Raw genomic sequence first — 20,543 nt, 5'->3', positions numbered from 1 at the left:
ACCGCGAGGCTGCTGCAGCTCTGTCGGACCTGCAGCCTGAGGCCTCTCTCCTGGACCTAGCCCCTCCCTCAGCCCGGCAGGCACCCCTGCCCTGGCTCTCCCGTTCACCCCGGGGGTGACACCTGCACACGACACCCAGGCCAGGGCCTGGCCTGGTCACCAGGGGTCCCCTCTGGGGCCTGCCTCAGAGCTTTGGACAAAGGCATACTTCGCCTGCCTGGTCCCCCAAGTGCCCATCCCCACCTGTTCCCCAGGAGCCATGAGGTGGGAGGACCAGGCGAGGAGAGGATCCAGGGATGGAGAGTCTCTCATCGGCCCTGTATGCCCATCCCCCTCCGCCTGGACCACAGGGCGTGGCCTCCTGGCCTCTGGCCTAAGGTCCTCCCACACGAGCTTTCTTGAACACCAGCGCTATGGCCTCAGCACTGCTGGAAGAGCCTAGGGCTTGTCAGGGCGCGGGGAGACGCACCCTCCGCGTCAGGACGTGGCACACCAGCCTCCTTGCGCTGTTTCCCACCTGTTGCTCCAGCAGCGACACCTGCATGTACGCCTCCACCTCGTGTCCATGCTCTGCCCTCTCCCCGGAATATCCTTCTCCTGCACGTCCCCATCCACCCAAACCCTCCATCTCCACAGCCCAGATGAGATGCTCCTGCCTCCAGGAAGCCCTCCCTGATCCCATGTCAGCTGCCAGGTCCCCCGGCCCGGTGTCCCTCTGGAGCCCTCCCTGCTCCTCACACTGTGCTTGGGTGTGTCCCTGCCTGACCCCCTCCTTGGATGGGACCCCCTCCCAAGCACTGCCTGAATGGCAAGGCTAAGGCGTTCCCCTGAGATCTGGCACTGGGGGAACAGGCATCTGTGTCTTACAGAGGGCTGGACCTCAGCTGGCCTGGTCTATCCTTACACGGCCCAGATGCAGGGACCAAACCCAGGGAGCCTGGGTGCCGAGGTGCGTGGCACGCCCATCTCGTCTCCTGTCAACACGACAACAGGGGGAGCCAGAGGGGGTGACTCGTCCCCAACCTGTGTCCCCTGCCCCAGGTCCACCACAGGCACACAGCCCCGGCCTGGGCTGCTGTTCTCGGGGCGTCCCTCACTCCTCTGACAGCACCAGCTCCCCTGGGGGCACGGGGCAGCACGTGCTCGGGGTCATATCCTCCGCCCGGGCCTCCAGGCTGCTGGCTGTGTTCTGGGTCCCACGCCTGCCTCGAGGCTGTGCCCCACCCGCCATGTGAGCAGAGCCCCCGAAAACTCGAGGCCCCTGCTCTAGGGGACACTTACCAGGTTCACCAGCGGTCCCCCGGAGTTCCCGTACTGCAGGGCGAAGAAATTCGACATTAGCTGTGCCCTGGGCCCCCCGACCCCGAGGGTTCCTGAAGCTTTTTCTTCCAACTACCATTCCAACCAGCACAGAAACATGTAATTGAATGTCATCCCCGGACAACGTCGAAAGGCCTCATCACTGTCTCCCGTTTCATAGATAAGAAAGCTGAGGCCCACAGAGGCCAAGTGCACGGCCGTCTGATCATCAGGGTCTGACCTGCCCCGTGCTGTCTGCACAGACCTCAGGGGCTCCCTCCAGCCTCACATCCACAGGAAGGGCAGCAGCAGGCGGCTGCAGGATGGGGCACCATTTCTCATCCCACCAGCCTCGAGGAGTCTCTCAAAGACTAACGCTTCCAGAAGAGGGTCTGAACCACGGCAAAGCCAGAGAGGCAGGCGCCGGCCGTCAAAGTGCTTTGTGAATGCAAAAGGTGCCATCCAACATAATAGTAATAATAACAATAGTAGTAACAATCAATGTTGACTGGGGTGTGTATTTGGGCAAAGATATTTCGGGGGCCTCGGCTATGCCTCTACCTCCCTGAAGGGCTGTCCCGGGTCAGGCCAGCAGCCTCTGAGTCCCAGGGCCAGCCTGGCACCCATGGGTAGAAGTCACAGGGAGTCAGAGCTCCGCTTCACCTAAAGAAAGAACTTTCTAGCCAGTGGCTGCGCCCAGTGCTGGAGAGGGCTCTGGGGACACAGCCCCGTGGCTACGGCGGGCGCTCACGTTGATGATGGCGTCTGTCTGGATGTAGTCCATGTCCGAGTCCCGGAGGCCCAGCTCCCGGCCGTCCCGCTGGGCCGTGCTGACGATGCCTGTGGTCACGGTGTTCTGCAGGGCGAAGGGGCTACCAATGGCCACCACGAACTCGCCGGGCCGCAGGTCTGCCGAGTGGCCCAGCGACAGCGCCGGGAGCTTTTTCTGGGGGGAGGTGGGGAGGACACGGGGAGGGAGGCTCAGCTGTCGGCCTTCGGTAGGACCAGAGCCAGACCACGTCCAGGCCCCCGGCAGGGTGGTCCCTGGAGCAGCTGGACAGAGCCGTCAGGGCTGCAGACCAAGGCAAGTCTGGCTGCCCCGTGGTGGCCACGAGACCCGGGGCTGGCGTTCACAGAGCAGAGGCTCAGCCCCCCAGTGACCACAGGTCTCCCTAGGGCAGGCGTCAGGGGTCCGTCACAGGGAGAGTGCACAGAGGGTCCAGCCGGGCACGGCCTCCGAGGTCACTGAGCCCAGTGGTTCAGTGGTCCCAGATCCCTCTGAAAATCCGACAAAAGCCATGCACAGCAGCACCCGGAAAATGCACACACTGATGTGTGGAATGGGGTCTGCGGGAGCCCTGGAGCCCAGTGGGGACCCGCGATGCTGGTTTTGGAATCCGATGCAGCTCAACCTGATCTCCCAATATAGACGCCCAGGGAAGCTGAGGCCAGAGAGATAAAGCGACTTAACCACGCTCTGCGTCCCCGTCCCGCCCCTGCACACCGAGGAACACCCGCACTCTCCTCTCCTGGAGCCAGCGGAGCCTGTCTGTCTGTCTGTCTGTCTGACTCTGCATCTGGACTGGGAGCTCTGAGCAGGGCCGTGCCTTATTTGTCTCCCTGTTCTGGAAGCTGCAGGGAGCAAGCTCAGAGGAGGAGATGCCCGTGAACTTGGAGGGTTTCCTGGTTTGGATGCTGCACCCCTCATGTCGGATGTCACCCCGGGGGGAGGGGCGGCATGTGGGACCCCTCAGCACCACTTCCGCAGCTTCCTGTGGGTCTGTTCTCATTTCCAGATAAGAAGTCTTCTTCACAAGGTGCTGGAGTTTCCCCACCAATGGTGCGTCAGTGATAAAGGCAACTACAGGAAGCAAACTTCCAGGTGAACTAAATAACATGAAGTCCACGTGCTAATTGTGGAGGGGAGTAAAGCTTCTAGACTACACAGTGGAAAAAGGGAGAAAAGCCCCGGAGATGGCCGCGCTCAGATCACAGGGGCCTCGGCTAACTCTGGAAGTCGGGGGGCAGGATCCCGCACTGTGGACCCTCAGGACAGTGGGTTCCATCTGGCCTCTGCTCTCTGCTCCCGTGTCAGGAGTTTCCCCTTTTGACGCAGTGCCACCACGTCAAATAAGAATTTTTCCCTGTTTTTCATAGCAGCTCTCGATAAAGGTAGAAAGGTAAACGCCTGTAAACGGAGTGAGGGGGGACCTCCGGGCGGGTTAAGGAGACACCAAGCGGCTGTGCCCACGTGGGAGACGAGGGGTCTCGACGCGCCACTTTCTGTGCCGCTGGACGGCGAAGCCTCAGTAAGTGGCACAAAGGGTCCCAGGTGGAGGAACCGGGCGCTGCAATCGGGGTGAGGACCCAGAAGAACAACGCGGGTCGGCAGCTTTCCCCAAAGCTTGGTTTGATGCCGCGTGCAGGGCTCGGAGGCTAAGAGGCAGACCTGCTGTCAGGAGAACCGCTGCAGGCGCTGGGCATCTCTGGGCACCAGGGCACCTGGGTCTTACTGACTCTGCTGGCATCTTTGGCCCCAGGAGGCCGCTGGGGTGCGCCCCTGCCCCCCCCTGGGATTCCAGTGCCTGGAAGGGGAGAGACCCAGAGACAGCCAGACCTGGGGTCTAATCCAGCTCTGCCTCTCCCCACAGGGGTCCTTGGGCAGGGGTCGCAAACTGTGGCCCTTGGGCAAATCCAGCCCAATCCAGCAGCCTCTTCTGTAAATAATCTTTTCTTGGACCACAGCCCAGCCATCTGGCCTGTGGCTGTTCCCAGTCCAGTGCAGAGAAGTTGCTACAGAGACCACAGGGCCCGCGAAGTCTAAATCATTTATTACCTGGCGCTTCACAGAAAAAGTGTGCCAGCCTCTGTCCTTGAGTACAATGTCCCTCCTCCCCAGCCACAGTTTTCTCGTCTTTAAAATGGAGGTGGTGTTCCCAGACTCAATAACTACTGGGAAAGGGCTCAAAAGTGGGCAAGGGTCTCCGTTAGGATAGTGGCGTGGAGCCACTAAATCTCCTCTCCCGTGATCGGGCAAGAGGACACCTCCTTGCAAAAGACCGATCATCTCAAGTGCTGGCAACATTATTCAGAAAGAGCAGAAGCCAGGTTCAGACTCAGCCAAGCTGGACTCGCCAGCCCAGATGGGCCCGCCCCTCAGAGACCTCATGGCGTAGGCAGGGCACAGGTCACCGCAGGTGAGCCCGCAGTGGCCCCCAGAGTCGTGACCACAACGCTGGACGACAAGAAACACGCTGGAGGGAGTCTAGGACTTAGCCGAGTGGGCCCAACCTGCCCTTGGTTAGACTGACCTCGGGCAATCACCTGACTCCCCAGGCCTCAGTTTCCCCTCTGAAATAGCCGGACACTGGCGCCCCTCCCGCCAAGGGCTATGGTGGGGATTGGGGGGTGTGCTCAGGCTGGCCTCCCAGAAATGGCCAGTGGTAGTCACGGAGGAGCACTGTGGCCCCGGGGTAGGTCTGCCTGCTCAGCTGGGGTGCCGATGTGGAAGTGGGGGGATGGAGGGGGTCAAGTATCCCAAGTGCTCCCCACTGGCCTCTGTCACGCCCACGGGGACAGCGGCATCCCCAGGAATGGGCCCGGGAGGGACAACGGAAGTGTCCTGGGCCTCGGAGACCCTCCGTGTGGGAGCGGCTATGGGCAGCACAGAGCCTGCTCTGCCCTGCACGGGCGGCTCAGGGGAGGCACAGGGCGATGTCCGGACGCCCGGGTTCTAGTCTGACTAGACCCAAGACTGGGGACACATCGCCGGTCCCCGGGGGTCTCAGTTCCTCCGAGTGTCTGACGGGAGGGCTGGGCCAGCGCGTCTCAGAGCCCCGGGGTCCAGGAAGGGCTCCCCCCATCCCCCGCCGCCCACTCACCTTGGGGTGGATCTTGATGGTGGCGATGTCCGACTTCTTGTCGATGTCTTTGATGGTGGCCTCGTAGGTGTCACCGTTCTGCAGCTGCACCTTGAGCTGCTGCCGGCCCGAGACGGTGTTGGTGCTGGACACCACGTGGGCGTTGGTGACAATCAAGCCAGCCTCCGACATGATGAAGCCTGAGCCGCTGGACAGGGGCACGTTGCGGCCGAACAGAGGGTGTCTGCGGGGAGGCAAGCAGGCGGGCGTTCAGGACTGGGGTGGGGGTCGGCCACCGCAGTGGGCCGGGGGGAAAGGAGCAGAGCTAGTGCCTGGGCTTGGCGTCCACCAGCCCCTGCATCGAATCCCAGCTCTGCCACCTCCTGGCTGTGGCCTTGGCCAGGTCATTAAGTCTAGACCCACTTCACAGCCGCAAAGAGGGGCCCATGATCTGTGACTTGCCATCTGCGAGGATGAGTCAGGAGGCCCGTGAATGTCAGACCCATGACGATACAGCAAGCACTTCCTGCCCTGGAGCTAGACAGACCAGGATTCTAACTTCAAGTCCAGTCCCCACGTACATCTGCCTGACTGTGGGCAGGAGGCCGACCCCTCTGAGCCTCAGTCTCCCCATCTAGGAAATCGGCTAACAGCACCTGCTCCACTGAGCCGGGGGCCTGCAGGCAGTTGGTCAACAAGCAGGGCTGCTCCTGGCACAGGGAAGACGCAGGGATGTGTACCGGGCCTCCGTGGACTGTCACACAGCAGGTCCCCAGGGATGTCAGTGTCCCAGATCTCTGGCTGCGCAGAGAGAGGGTCTAAACACTGAGGGGAGTGTGCTCCCACCTCCCTCTGGCGCCTCCCCACTGCTGCCTACTCTGAAGCCCCAGATGGCGTAAGCAGAGCTGGCGAGGCTCCGTTCCGTGAATCCCACGCCACGCGCCTACAGGGGGAGCCCTGGACGTGGCAGGGCAGGGACACCGGCCTTAGCACCTGCCTCCGTAAAATGGGATGGAACAGGTGATGCAGCTGGCATGGGGCCCGAGTCAGTATTCTCTGGTGGGGGACAACACCCCGCCGCGGCTGGAGCCCTCTGAGTAGCAACCTCAGCTCCCAGGATGCCCGACACAGCTTGGGACCTACCCCGGGAGGGGGGTCGGTCGCCTCTGGGACCCCAGTGCAGGGCCTGGATGGAGCAGATCATCAGTGCCTGAGGCTGCCTGGCAGAGACGACGGGAGGGAAGGAGCAGGGATGGCAGGGAAGTCTCCGGGGAGTGGGTCTCTGGGAGGTGCAGAAACACCACCTCACCACCAGCAGGACCAGGGACAACTAATGTCACTTAGAGCTCCCTCTGAGCCAGGGACCAAGTCATTTCGCGCTCACAGCCGCCCCACAAGGTAGGCAGGCCTCCAGTTCGCAGGTGGGGAAACAGGACCAGTGACACGAACCAGCTGCCCGGGTCAGGCAGGAAAAGGGCACAGCAGGGGTCTGAACTAGGCAGCCTGGTCACTTGGCCCCTCTGCAGGGTGACCAGAGTATCTATTCACTCACACCAGCAACCAGCTTCTGCCCCCGCCTAGTTCCACGTGGGTCCCTGAGTGGCAGCCGCACCTGAGCCCCGCGGGGCTGCCATGTGTAGGATTTGTCGAGTGTCTGCAGAAGGGCCCCAGGCAGCCCAGGGCCTCCTCTCCGGCTCCAGGGTCACAGCCAGAGGTGCCTGTGCTGGAGGATCATTTTCTGGTGTCTGGGATCTCGCCCGCCTTGGCCTCACCACACGGACATCAGCCTCCAAGGCTGACGTGGAAATGGCATCACCGCCTGCCCTGCTGGTTTGGGGGTCTGATGCCTGGGGCCTTCTGGAAAGACGCTGCCCCCTCCAAGCCACCTGCAAGGCCAGGGACGTGCCACTCACATGTCCAGTTGTCATTTCCTTAATGACACGTCTCAGGGTCTGGGGCCCGTGGAAAGGACAGCGAGGGGTCAGCGTATCGCAGGGGGATGGGCTCAGCTCTGAGGTCCAAGAGACTTGGGGCAGCTCTGCAGCTCTGAGCCTGGGGCAGTTCCCCGGGCCTCTGTTTCCACATCCAGAAAATGGGAACGTGGGAGCCCGCCTTCTGGATCCATGGGAAGGTGCATAGGCTGTCAGTCAGCGCTAAGGGACAGGCTGCCCGGTCCTGGTGTCTCCTTTAGGAGGCGGGCACACAGCAGGGCTGTCTGGAGCGGCACAGGAGCTGTAGGAAAGGCAGCCCGTGCGGCGATGGGCACACAGCAGGCGTCTGAGGACGTTGCTGAGCTCACACCGTCAGTCTCCCCCGCCCCGCCCCGCGCAGAGCATGGTCCCTGCCCTCCAGAGACGGGGGGCAGCGACGCCCAGTGACAAGGGCTCCCACTCGTCAAGCTCCACGGCCAGCGAGCAGGGGGCCCTGTGCTGGGGCCAGGAGTCAGGGCGCGAGCAAGTCTGCCCACTCCTGGGAACCCCCAGGGCCACCTGGTCCTCTGTGCCTCAGGCGGGCTTAATGACACTGGCCGGCCTCCACCACCTGGGGAGAGCGCTGTGAAGTCAAGCGAGGCCCTGGGGTCGTGGCCGAGGCCTCAGTGACCGTCCCCTCGGGCAGCGCGGCACACGGAGGCCTGGCTCCCTCCGATTCCAACAGGATGGAGTGGGGTTCTGACCCTGTGTGTCTCATCTGGGCTGCTACTGGCCAAAAGGTTAGGAAACTCGATGGAAGAAACACTTTACATGTGAGAAAAGTCATGCTCTTCGTGTCTTCTCTTTGCGGGGTGTAAGTCAATTTGGGACTAGACCCCAGGATTCCACGGGAGCCAGCGGTCTGCAGTGTCCCTGTGACACCTCAGCAACCCCCCACCTCGCACCTGCTCGTGCCACAGCCCGGTCACCTGAGAGGTGCTTTCTGTCTCCTTAGGTGAGGAGGTCAGGGTCGGGGAGGGGGCATCCCCCGCAAGGGCTACAGCAATCTGGCAGTCTGAGCGAGGCCTGCCGGACCCCACGCCCGCTCTGCTTTCTACTGCCCCCCAGTGCTAGAATTGAGTCTACTTTGGGCCCAGCGGATGGGGGGGGGGAGACCTTGGAGAGGCGAGGGGGGCTCCACGTACCTCAGGAAGAGTTCTATGTGGACCACGGCCGGCGCGATCTTCTCCACCACGTCAGCGATGAAGTTGAACTTGTACCGCGGGCTGGTCAGCTGGTGGAGACCTGTACTGGCAGAAGAACCAGGTGCTTTAGTGCGGCCCAGACATTTGGGAAGGGGGGCTCACTTGCCCCAAAGATGGTTAATGCTGAGCTTCCTCACCTCACATCGCCAGCCCGGCCAGGAGGCTCGGAGAGGTCAGAACACTTGCCCTGGGCCACACAGCACTGACGTGACGCTCACGCTGGATCTGGGCTAGTCCCCCTGGGCCCTTGCCCTTTCTCTCAGATACAGCAATGCCCTGGCGTGAGGAAACCGACCCTTCCCCTTGCCAGCTCTGGCCTGTCCCTCAAGGCCTTGGGCTACTGCAGTGGCTGGGCAAGGTTACAGCAGAAGCCCCTGGGTGGTCCCTTCTGAGCTGCCCGCTCCTGGCCACGGTGTGGCCCCCATCTGGGCCAGGTCGGCTGCCGCTGTCTGAGTCGCCAGGCCCCCCCCCCCCAACCCCGACCCTGATCTGTGTCTAACTTAGCCAGGCCCCAGGCTGGCTTGCCAGGCAGCTCACGACCTTCCCTGGAACATTCGCCGGCTCAGATTTCTGCTGCCGTCAGCAGTGGGGCTGCTGCTCGCCAGGACCACAGGCCTGAGACGTGTGGGTGGCACAAGGCCCACACCCCTTTGGTCTCCCTGTTCGGGCACATGCTGGGGTCTCCCAGGTCCCCGCCAGAGACCGGCGCTGTCTGGAACCCACGCTGCGCAGCCCTGCTTGTAAGGGCTCCCTGGGCCTGAAATGAGTACTGGGCTGAGCACCATTGAGCTCCAGCTGTGTGGCTTTAGGCAAATCACTTACCCTCTCTGGGCCTCGACACCTCACCTGAAATGTGAGACCAAAGGTGCCTCTCCACCCCCATCCCCCAGGGAGCTGTGGGAATAGGCTGTGACTTGCAAACTGAAATGCTTCCTGCCTCAGCAGGGGTGGGAGGGGAAGGGGGGAGCCCACCACCCACCCTGCTCCCTGATGCTGGTGAACAAAGAGGGCTCGGCCTGTAAGGTCCAGCTTTGCAGCTGATGTCTCTCGATGGTCTCTGGGAAGTGACCGATAATCAGGATCTAGTGAAAATCTGGTTTTCCTGGTTGTCCAAAGGGACGGGAGGGAGCAGGTTGGGTGCAGCACAGGAGCGGCGTGCAAGCCCACAGTCGGCGCCTCATAAACATCTGTGGACAAGTGCGGTCCCCATCCACGGCCCGACTCATCTCCGCAGCTGTCCGGGGGGCAGCCAGGGCAGGGGTCATCAGCTCCATCCTAAAGGTGGGGAAACTTGAGGCTCAGTTCGAGGAGAACCAGGACAGGGGCTACAGGGCTCCCTTCCTTAGGGCCCTCCCCTCCCCCCCGTGGCCCCTCAAGGCCCTGACTGTGAATTAAGCCTGAGCTGGGACTCGGGGCCCAGAGGAGAGCTTGCCTGGGGCTCCTCGGGCCGGGGAGGTGAGCAGGGCCCACCCCACGGATCCTGTGATGTCTGCCTCTCAACCAGCCTGTGGGTGCCGGCCATGGCGGGCCCAGCCCCCTGCGGTCAGCCTGAATCAAAGGCCGCCTATCAGGGGTGGCTGGAGACGGGCTGGGAGACGTGGCCCGCTGCGGGCCACCTCGTGGCTCCCTGATGATCAAACTGCGGCCGCCAGGGGCTGCTGTGCCCAGAGCCCTCCTCCCAGAGGCAAAGCCCAGTGGAGGGGTGGCATCTAAGAGTCAGAGGTTGTGTTTGTGGGCAAGGCCCATGCCGGGCCACGGCTCTGCCTCTCCCAGCACACGTGGGTGCCAGGCATGTTTATTTCCACGTGGATAGCCAACAGTCCCTGAAACTCTGGAGGAGAAGCTACCCGTCAGCTAGCCTGTGGGGCCCGAGCCTAGCTCTGCCTGCCCAATCCCAAGGGCACTGGGAACCTGCCTTCATGCTCTATCTTAAAGGCGCAGGGAAGGAAGCCAGCCACCAACCTTGTTGCCCCTTCCAGGTTTTGCTTTCTGACAAGAAAGCTCCCCTGCCAGGCAACCCCCACATCACCAAGGTCCCGGAGGACTCCAGGCAAGGGGGAGGACTCAGCACCAGGCCTGGATTTCCTCTGGCCAAGGCTCGTGCCCACCATGCCATGCTGGAACAGGCAAGCCCAGGCGGGTGAGGCCAGGTGTCACCCCTCCCTGCTCTGTAAACCGTGGGGGCCACTTACCCCCAGTCTCTGCTCCATCATCCACCATTCCCACGTGGACCACTCCCCAGTCTTCCCTACCACGATGCTCTGGCCTGTCCTGGGTGCAGCTCAAATCTCTCCTCCTCCTGGCAGTCTTCTTCCAGCTCTCCTTGGGGTTCCCAGCATAATGCCTCACCCACCACACTCGCTCTCATAGGGAGGCTGAGTGCCTTCCATGTGTGTGCTCAGTGCCGGGGACAGGCCAGTGACCAGCCAGGCACAGCACTGTGTGACCAGTGACGGGATAGGGGGAGGCCCAGGGTGAGATGGGGGAGTCCAGTGGCACCCCTAATCCAGGCCTGGAAGAGCACACCGGGAGGGGAACAGAGATGCAAAGACACAGCATCACGCATGCGGGCAGCTATGGGTGGATTCGGCCGACTCCAAACCGGGCCCAGTGTGAATAAGACAGAGGAGGGGTGAAAACATCTGATCAGAAGAGGCTGCGTTGCCACGTGACTCGATCCCAGATCTCAGTGACTCCAAAGCTTTAGGCGCGTCTGTCCAGCCCCTGGCTGACCCAGCCCAGGTCCCGCAGGCTGCGCGCCCCGAGCTGCCCAAGCAGCCAAGGAGCTGACCTGGCCACCCGCAGATCTGGACGGCACGGCGGCCTCCCTCCAAATGCTTTTCTTTCCAATGTGGCCTCTCCAGAGATCACTTAAAATAGGCGGCATTCAATTTCATATGACGATTTAAAAACAAAAACCCTCTGTGAAATATTCATAGGCCAAAGGCTGGCGGGAAACACATCAGAATATTTCATGGTGGATATTCGGGGGCAGAGGTAAAGTTATGAGTGATTTTGTTTCCTTTTGTGGATTTTCCAAATGTTCTCCCGTAAGCAAGTTAGATATAGAAAGAAACAGAAGGGAGAGAGGAAGGCCTGGACGGGCTGTGAGCTGGGCTGGGGTGTGAGACAGCGAGAGGCCGGGCTGTGTTTCCCACCATCCCCGGCAGGGCCCTGGTGACTGGCGGGCTGTGGAAGCTCCAAGGAGAAGCCGGGCGGGGCTCACCTCCCACCCAGGCACCAGCTCCTCTGGGACACAGACATGTCCGGATCCCCCGATAGCCCAGCTGTAACCAGCATACGCGAACCCCCAAGGCAGCCCTTGAGAGGGGGCATGGGAGGGAGGGCCTAACCCTAACCCTAACCCAAGGACGAGCATGCTCTGCTTGACCGCATCCGGCCCAGCACACAGTAGGTCTGCAAACACCGCCACAAAGCACATTGTTCAGCCTGTTAACCAGCTTTTGGGGGGAGCAGCCTCACAAGAGCAGCGTCAGTGTGTCCCAGGAAACAGGCCGGAGACAAAGATGGTTTAGGGTGGAGACAGGCCTGGAGCTAGCGCCCAGTCCCATTGACTTCAGAGCCCGCGCCCGCCCTGACCCCACGGCCTGGGGCTCCCGTGCGGAGCTCCTGGGTCAGCCGGCCGGTGCCACAGGCCCCGCCAGGCCCTGTCCCTTTAAGCCGGCGAGGTGGGTGGCGGGGAGGAGGTGGGAGGCGGGCAGGGCCTGCTTCCTGGTCCTCCTCCCCACACAGAGATGAATCATCCCATGAATCAGTGGGAAGGGAAGACGTGGTTCCCACTGCCTCTTTCCACATGAAAACCTTGGGCCCCACGGCTGGGAGGCAGACTCTGTTTATTTGGGGGTTTTGACAACCCCCATCCCCACCCTCACACTGTCCTGGAGCCAAAGTTCTGAAGTCAACAGTCAGTCTTGACCAGATTCAGCTGTTAGCATTTTCTTTGTTTGTTTTCAGAAATAAGCTGCAATCCACAGGCTCTGGAAGTTCTAGTCAGGAAGAACTTGACACAGAGCAAAGCAAACAAGGCCAGGTGTCCAGCGGTAGCGCCCTCCCGCAAGAGGAAGGGGCACAGCCAGGGCGGAAAGGGACGGGGAGAAGGGCTGGCAGGGAGCCAGGTGGGGCCCGGGGCTCCGCCTCCCACATTTCTGCATGGCAGGGCTTCCGGCACAGCGGCAGACCCTGAAAGAGGACCTATGATGTGCCAGCTCTGGACAGTCACGACTGCCATGGAATGGATGGGGAAATCGAGGCCCAGGGTGGGACACTGACTGGCCCAGACACCCCGCAGGGCCACTGATACTGCTGCACGGGTTGTGTACTGCACAGCTCCAGGACCATTCTTAACAAACATCACAGCGTGACTACCTGCCTTGGAATTGTGCAGTGCGCAACCTGCACAACCGTATGCGTTACCCGTCCAGCACACAATGGGCAGAGCCAGGACTGAGACCCAGTTCTTTCCTCTAACTCCGAGGTCACTGCCCCTTCTTCTATTGCCTCCTGCAATCAGAAGACACCGCCCCTGCGTCAACCAGTAGTTAGGTAAGAGCTGGGAATGGAGGGGCCATCCGCAGGTGCCCACAAGGTCCCAGGCTGCGCCCATCTGTCCATAACGCTGACTACAGCCTGCAGGCCAGATGGCAACCTCTCAGCAGGGCTCACGGACCTGGGTGTCCAGGTCCCATTTACATCTGCAGCCTTGCTACTGCTGCACGCCCCCGACCCAGTACCCTCGGCTCTGGTGCCCCAAGCAGGCGTGCTCTGAAGTGCCCCCCCCCCAAACCTTTGTAATCAGTCCCTCCCTCGTCACCCCCAGGCCCAGGCCAACACACGTCCCCTGGGGAGCCTGCCCTGACTCAGTGGGCTCAGTGACTGAGCTCACTCGTCTGGGGCCCAAGGCACCTGGCGACCCCTCCCAGACCTGTCCTTCGAGACTGTCCCCGTGGCTGGGCGCCCCTGACCCACAGTGGTGAGCGGAGAGCAGCAGGGGAGCAGGGGAATTACCAGGGCCTCCTCCACAGCCTCTCGCCCTCACCCCAGGCCCCACCCACCACCCACAAGGGGCAGGCTTTGAAGCCCCAAGAGCCGCCCTCCGGGTCTGATTAGTTCCCAGGATGGCTCCCTGCCTGTGTTTTTCTTTTTCTTGAAAACATGCCCGTCCCCGAGTGAACTGTCTCCCCCCAGCCAAAGACGGTGGCTACAGCTCCCGGGGGGGCGATGCTGCTGTCTGCGACCCCCCCGGCTCCCGTCTCTGGAACCCAGGGCTGAGGGCTGCAGCCGGGCCTCCCTCTCCGTGGGCCACGCCAGCCGGGGTTCCGGGCACTTATGACAGCAGGGAGTTCTCACAGCAGTTCTTCAGGGCAGGGATCTTCACCCATTTTACAGGTGAGGAAAAAGGCTCGGAGAGGTCAGGAGACCCGCCAAGGCCCGCAGCCAGGTCCCAGACCCCTGACCCCCGGCACGTCTCTCTCCCCGTGCTGGTCCTCAGCCAGGGTGACCGGCTGTCCCGCCCCCAGGAGAGCCCAGCCTTGGCCAGTCCTCAGCTTAGGGCCAGCCTGGCTTTTCTGGCTGTGAATCCCACTGGGGCTACAGCCAACCCTGTGGAGGAGAGGGCTCGGCTATCAGCTCGTTTGTGCTTTGTCAAAGGGGCCCCACAGGCCAGGCAGGACTCCGGGCTGCCCACAGGGCCGCCCAAGCCACGGAAGCCACGGTGGGGTCAGCCCCTGCTCCTCCTCTTACAGGAAGCCCTCCCTGCCCTGACTGGTCCATCAGCTGACTCCTCTGGGTTCAGGCTCCTCAGCTGTGACGTGGGTACTAAGCGAGGCCAGTGGAACCGCCGTGGGCAGGGCCTGGCACGTGGCAGCCGCTCCACAAACACTGCCCTCCAGCTCCTTCCCGTCCTCCACTGCCCCACCTTCCCCTCACAAACTCCACTTATGTCAGATACATCCACTGGTCAACATTTAGGTTTATTCCCACTAACGCCTATTAATTAACGCTTACATCATGCAAAGCACTTGAAATTCATTATCTCATTGATTGTCAATGACCCAGTGAGGAGGATCTGCTGTCCCCATTTCACAGATGAAGAAACTGAGGTGTGGAGAGCTTAGACTTGCAGCGTCTCTCCACAGGAAGTGGTAGAGCTGGGACTCACCCCTGAGCAGCCGGGAACAGAACTGGGTCTCGGTTGTGGCTCTGCCCATTATTTGCTAGAGGGGCTACAGAATACAGTTGGGCAGGTTGTGCACTGCTACCCTCTGCACCAGACCGGGCATTCAGTTTGGGATGCGCACACACCCACACGTCCTGGCCACATCTTTGCTACACTGAGGACAAGGGGTCTGTGATTTTATTCTCTTTCCAACCTGTTTATTCAACACCCTTATCAAAACCAAGCAGGGAGGCCACTTCCTCAAGGTGCTGGAGGCCTGCCCGGGGTACAGGGCACTAGATGCAGTCAGGAGGACCCGGGTTCAGCACAGCTGTGCCTCCCCACCTGGTGACCTCGGGCAGCCCACTACACCTTGATGAGTCTTTTCTTCTAAAGGGCCCTGACAAAAACACCCAGACACGATGTGTGTTTAGCCCAGAGCACAGGGTCTCGCCCTTGACCCTGGTAAAACCTGGTGGCTTCTCACCCTCACAGCAGGCCCAGGAGGAGGCCGCTTTCAGACCCTCTGGCAGGACACGCCGGCTCACTCGGTCAGCCGAGGGCTACTCCGTCAGCCGAGGGCTACTCCGTCATCCAGTGTGCACGAACCCCAGGCTTCCACGGAGGCCAAGTGAATCTCTGCTTGGCCTCATTATCCCCAGAGCTCCCGGCAGCTGAGAGGTACGTGTCAGGCCAGGTGGACGCAGCCAGTGGGTTGAGCCTGGCACACCCTTGCTCCAGCTCACCCAGCACAATGCTCGCAGTGTGACCAAGTCAGGGCAGTTCATCCCCAAAGCGGCTGGGTGCCTCTGCTGGGTCCCCTCGGATGTGGACTTGAAGGCAAGGACGGACCTGGATTTGGGCTGGGGCGGGGGGGGCGGTGGGGCTCCACAGGCCTCACAGGTCATGGCGGGGCCCCCAAAGCCTGAAGAGGTGATAAGCCTGCTACCCTGGCCCAAACCTAGGCCACCCCTTCTCAGTGACACAAACAGAGCAGTACTGCCACCAACACACGGACAGGGCCACGCATCAGCCAGGCTCTTGTCAGGGAACCCCGTGCCCCACTAGACACCCTCCACGCCAGAGCCCCCCGCCAGAACCTGATCACAACTCTCCGAACCCGCTGCTCCAGGAGAGGCCCCGCCACCCACCCTGACCCCCTACGCCCATCAGTCAGGAGATACTAATGCCTCTGGAGCCTGCCCCCCTCGGCTGTCCCCCCTAGCTCAGGCCTCATCAGTTCTTCCTCCTCAGGGCACCAGACTCGCACTAGCTGGGCCCCTGTACCCACTCTGCACACCTGTTACCCATAAGCCTTCAGGGGTCCCTCACCTCCTAAAGATGGGTCACCCTCACAGCTCCTCCATCTGGCACCAGCTTATGCTCAGCATTTCCTGCTGTCCTCCTCAGCACAGGCTCTCTTTGCATCAACCTCTCCATGGCTGTTCAGATGCCACCTCCTCCAGGAAGCCCTCCCTGATCTATGTCTCTCCCCATCCCGGAGACGGGTTCTCCCTCCCCTGAGTTCCACACATTGTCATCTGTCCCTCACAACACAGATGATCAGGGATTTCACAAGGACTCGGCTGGTGGTGGTGATGGTGGGCAGGCTGCAGAGGCCAGGACGTACTGAGCCTGCAGGCTGCATCAGAAGTCCTGCTTGGTCCCAAAGGCAGTGGTCCCAGAGTCACAGCAGGGCTCTGGGCTGGGGAGATGTGCGTCTCATACCCGCCCCCTCAGGCCGCCGTGTGGAGGTGCATGGGAAGGGGAGAGGCCTGGGAAGACAGACTGGACGGGGTGCTGTGGGATCCCAGTGCACCTCCAGACCAGCTCAGTGAGCGTGGACGGCGAGGGTGCTTCCCAGGCCAAGCCCTGGAGGGAAAAGGACAGCTGCACAGCACCCTGGGCCTTAAGCTCCTCTTGGCTGGACTCCTGGCTCTTCACGAGTCCTCAGGAGCCAACAGATGCTGCAGTTCAGCTCTGCTGTCTGGGCAGGGGGAGTGAGAGGAGTGGGGATGCCTGATGAGTCCTGAATGCAGAATTCTGAGACCCACAAGGCCCCAGGAAGCTGCTAAGAGGATTAAAAATCGAAAGCCAACAAAGCGCTTAAATAAATAGAGCCGAGAGCCTCTGTTGGCACCTGCACTGGGGCTGAACAATAAAAGCTGATGATTAAATGCCACGTTGTGAACCGCCCAGGGCTTGAGATTCTGATTTAACTGCACGCTTGAAGGCCTATTTGTCTGCAGTTGTAGGCAGGCAGGCTGTGAAAAGGGACACCTCTGCTCTACGCAGACCCTCTGCACACAGTTCTCTGGGTTTTACTCTCCCATTGACAGATATTCACCCACACCGTGTAGTAACTGCCTAGCACAGACACGGGAGTACACAAGAGCTCCACGGATAGGTAGTGAACCCATCATCACTGGAGGCATGCAAGGAGGGACACCCACCACGTGGGCCAGCCTTTCATTCCACAGCACCTACTGAGCCCAGGTGCTGGACAGACGTCTGTCTGTGGTCACGGAGCTACCGTCCTCTTCTCACCCTCCTGTGTTTCCCCCACCGTCTGAGGTTCTCCAGGACACAGATGGGGTCTGCCTCATTACAGGGGGCCTTGTTACCAGCCCACGGCCAGCGGGACACACAGAGAAGGTGCTTCACAGACGTGGACTCCCTCAGTCAAGAATAAAGGTTTCAAAATGCCTAGACCACCTCCAACCTCCCTGCTGACCCCCGGCACCCTGAAGCCTGATTCTAACAGCATCCACTACTTGTGGGGGCTGGCACTGGGAAGGGGCCCACAGACACCACCGAGCTGCAGTGGGCAGGCGCCAGGCCCACCCTGAGCCCTCTGCCTCCCAGACCCACCAGGTGGCTGGTTCCGAGCCCCAAGTCAGAAGGTGCAGTGGGTGCTCAAGAAATGATAACGCCCATCTCCATGACGTCGAGTGGCACCATGCTCCCAGTCTCCTGGGCACAATCCAAACACAAGACTGACCTAATCACCCTCACTTCTCTTAAAACCCTTCAGTGGCTCTCCCGTATAATCATGGCTAATCCCACATAACGCTTCCCAAACCGGGCTCCCCGGAACCCCGGTGTGCCAGGAGGAGGTCACGTGTGTCCTGCCAGGAAAGAGCTCTGTTGAAGTTCTCTTGGGAAACCCTGGGTTTTATCATTTTGTGGGTTTTTTTTTTTTTCCTCGCTGTAGGTGTTCTCAGAAGCTCTGATAGACTCAAGCGGAGTGTGAATCCCCATTGCAGGGCTGACGTTCACTTTCCCAAACTTTTGGGGCCACAGGACACTTATTTTCAGAATCCCAGACATGATTCGGGAAGCCTGGCCTACAGGATGAAGCCTAAAACACGACATTTATGGGCCACTTGTGGTCCTGTCCCAGCCAAGCTGCCCAGCCTTGGGCGTCTCTCACAAGCCTACGCACGCACGCGCGCACACACGCATCCCCTGCACAACAATTGCTCTGGGCTACGTGGCTCACCATGCACGTGCCTCCACGTGGTGGTTCACGCTGTCTTCTCTTCCCAGAAAGCCTATCCCTCCCGCTACCTGGAAGATGTGTCCTCATCCTTGGAGATTCAGCTTAGATGCCCCTCACCCCTGAAGGATTCCCGGCACCCCAGGCAGCCGTGCTCCCCACGGTAGAGCCTGTTCTGGCGGTCAGCATCTCCTGGTGGGCAGCTGCGGGCTGAGGGCACACACGGGGCCTGACAACTGCATCGCCGTGAACTCCGGGCCCAGCGCAGGTGGTTGCACTCAGAGCTCCTGCGGAACCAACGCCTGAGCCTGCATTCCTAAGAGGAATGCCCCAAACAAATAAGGGCACAGCAGGGTTTCCCAGCATTTTCTTCCACAGGGTCAACCTGTGTGGCAAGAAGCCACCCAGAGCCAAGGCCAGGTTACGGGAGGCTGTTCTAAGGTTTGACGGGACTGAGAAATTTCCTACCCCGACGGCCGGTCCCCACGGAGCTCCAAGCGGTCCAGAGGCCCCACAGGCCCGCTCCCCATTCCTAAACAGCCCTCCGGGGACATGCGTTTTAAGCGCAGTGCAAGACAAGAAAGAAGACACCACATGTCCCTCAACTGGTGTCTCTTGAATATCCAGACTGGATATTTAAGGCCAGGAAAGACTGCTTTGCATCCAACACCCAGGCAGGGAGGGATATGGGGACCAGGGGAAATGAGACACAACATGGGTAAGTTTTGATGAGGCCAGAGGCTGGAGAGATGTAGAGCTAGACCAGGCCCCTCGGGGTGGTTAGGAGAGCACCGGGTTTCACCTACTTCTGTGACCCTGGGGACAGCACTTTACCTCTCCCAGCCTCAGTTTCCCCACCTGGAAGACCAGAAGGCTGGTTGGATGATTTCTCAAAAAAACCATCCCTTGTGCCCGGGAAGTGTGGACCTTGAGGCTCCGCCCCGGCTCTGAGCCTGTTTCCCCAGGAGACTGCTTCATTCCACCCCCCCGCAGTGCTAGCGGAGCAGCCAGACCGAGCGCTTACCCGATGGGCAGGCGCCCTTCTGCAGCTGGCGCACGGGCGTCCCGGAGAGCTGCAGCGCGCGGCGGCTGGCCGCCTGCAGCGCGCACACGTTGACGTAGGTGTGCCCGTCGGTGCCGCACACGGCGTGCGCCCAGCGACACCGACACACGCCGCGCACACACTCCAGGCTCTCCCCGCACGGCGAGTCTACGGCGCGGCCGCACGGCTCGCCCTCGACGGCGGCGCACACCAGGCAGCAGTTGCAGAGGTCGGGCACGTAGCCGCCGGGACAGCGGGGGCTCGGGCACCGTGACACGTCGCAGCGCGCGGGGCACGACGTGGCCAGGGGCTCCCGGGCCAGCGCCAGCGCGACCAGGGCGGCCAGGAGCAGCGCCCGCGCCTGCATGGCGGACGGGCCCGCGGCGGGCGGCAGCGCGGGGGACCGGCCAGGGGCGCACCGAGGCCTTTGCTCCGGGCGCCGACGGAGGGAAGGCGGGCGGGAGCGCGGCCACACGCGCCGGCGGCTCAGGCGGGCGGGCGCCGGGACCGCAGAGACATGCCCGGGGCGCGGAGAACCCGGGGGACTGGGGAGGCGCCCGCTCCCTCTGGGCAGACGGTCTGCGGGTAACCGGCCCCGCCGCGTTTAAAGGCGCCGGCCTCCCGCCCGCCCTCGCTGGAAGGGGGCGGCCCGGCCCCTCCGCCAGCTCCGCCCCGGCCCAACCGCCCCCGCCCGGCCTTCCGGGCCTGGACCCACCCGCGGCCGAAAGCTGGGCCTGCCCGGTCTGGGAAACCGGTGTGATGGATATTCTGCGACCCCGCCCCCGGGTAGGGGCCTTGGGGAGGAGGAGCCGCCAGTGTGCAGGCCTCCGGCACCCCTGGGAATCCCTGAGCTAGCCGAGTTCATGACTGAGTTCCACTGACCTCAGCTACTCCCCCCATCACCCTCCCCCTCATAGAAATGGGCAAGGCCAGACCGTCCCAGCTCCTCCTCCCCAGCCTGCCTCCCCTCCCTCTCCTCCGCCCCCGGCGCCCCTCCCGCACCCCAGGCCGCCTCAGCCGGGAAGCCCTCCGGACAGACTCGGACCGATCCACGTTGGTGGGAGGGATGGATGTCACCCCTCCTGGCTCCCCACCTCCACTGGGGACAAACCTTCAGGAAGTGCCCCCCCCCACCCCATTGTCCTCAGTCTTTAGAGCTTGGAGGATGTGCTCCCCCAGGCTCTGGACAGGGTCTGTCGGGTTGCAGCCCGGCTCTCGGTGCTCTGTGGCCCTGGCAGTTGTCTTACAGCTCTGTGCCTCAGTTTCCTCTGCACGAAAGGGGAAGGAATAGCACTTGCTGCCTCACAGGATGTAGGGAGAGTCCCACGCAGTGGATGGCGGAGGAACGTCCGCAAGCACTGTGTGCGTGGCACGCGGTCGGCCCACGGGACCGGGAGGCTGCTTCATCCTGATTATTCCGCACACGGTCTCTGAAAAGCCACTTCAGACCCAGGCCCCGCCCGAGGGCCCAGAGCCTGGTGACCATGATGTCA

General features: G+C 61.8%; 1 protein-coding gene across 4 annotated transcripts in view; it reads right to left on the bottom strand.

Annotated features, from left to right (window-relative positions):
- HTRA3 (HtrA serine peptidase 3) overlaps positions 1-19,712 on the bottom strand; it is a 32,770-nt gene extending 13,058 nt beyond the window's left edge. The window contains exons 1-5 of one of the 4 annotated variants that reach the window (XM_068543495.1): positions 19,033-19,712; positions 8,275-8,374; positions 5,181-5,403; positions 2,051-2,245; positions 1,282-1,314 (exon numbers count right to left, since the gene is read on the bottom strand). In XM_068543495.1, the coding sequence (XP_068399596.1) occupies positions 1,282-1,314; positions 2,051-2,245; positions 5,181-5,403; positions 8,275-8,374; positions 19,033-19,417 (936 nt within the window). In that variant the 5' untranslated portion in view covers positions 19,418-19,712. The remainder of the gene's footprint in view (positions 1-1,281; positions 1,315-2,050; positions 2,246-5,180; positions 5,404-8,274; positions 8,375-19,032) is intronic. The other 3 variants (XM_068543496.1, XM_068543494.1, XM_068543492.1) reach the window with 3 other exon arrangements.
- Between the last annotated feature and the right edge of the window lie 831 nt (positions 19,713-20,543).

This window comes from Eschrichtius robustus, chromosome 4 (assembly GCF_028021215.1).
Source record: "Eschrichtius robustus isolate mEscRob2 chromosome 4, mEscRob2.pri, whole genome shotgun sequence".
Taxonomy (NCBI): Eukaryota; Metazoa; Chordata; class Mammalia; order Artiodactyla; family Eschrichtiidae; genus Eschrichtius; species Eschrichtius robustus.
This window is presented reverse-complemented; position numbering and strand designations above follow the sequence as displayed.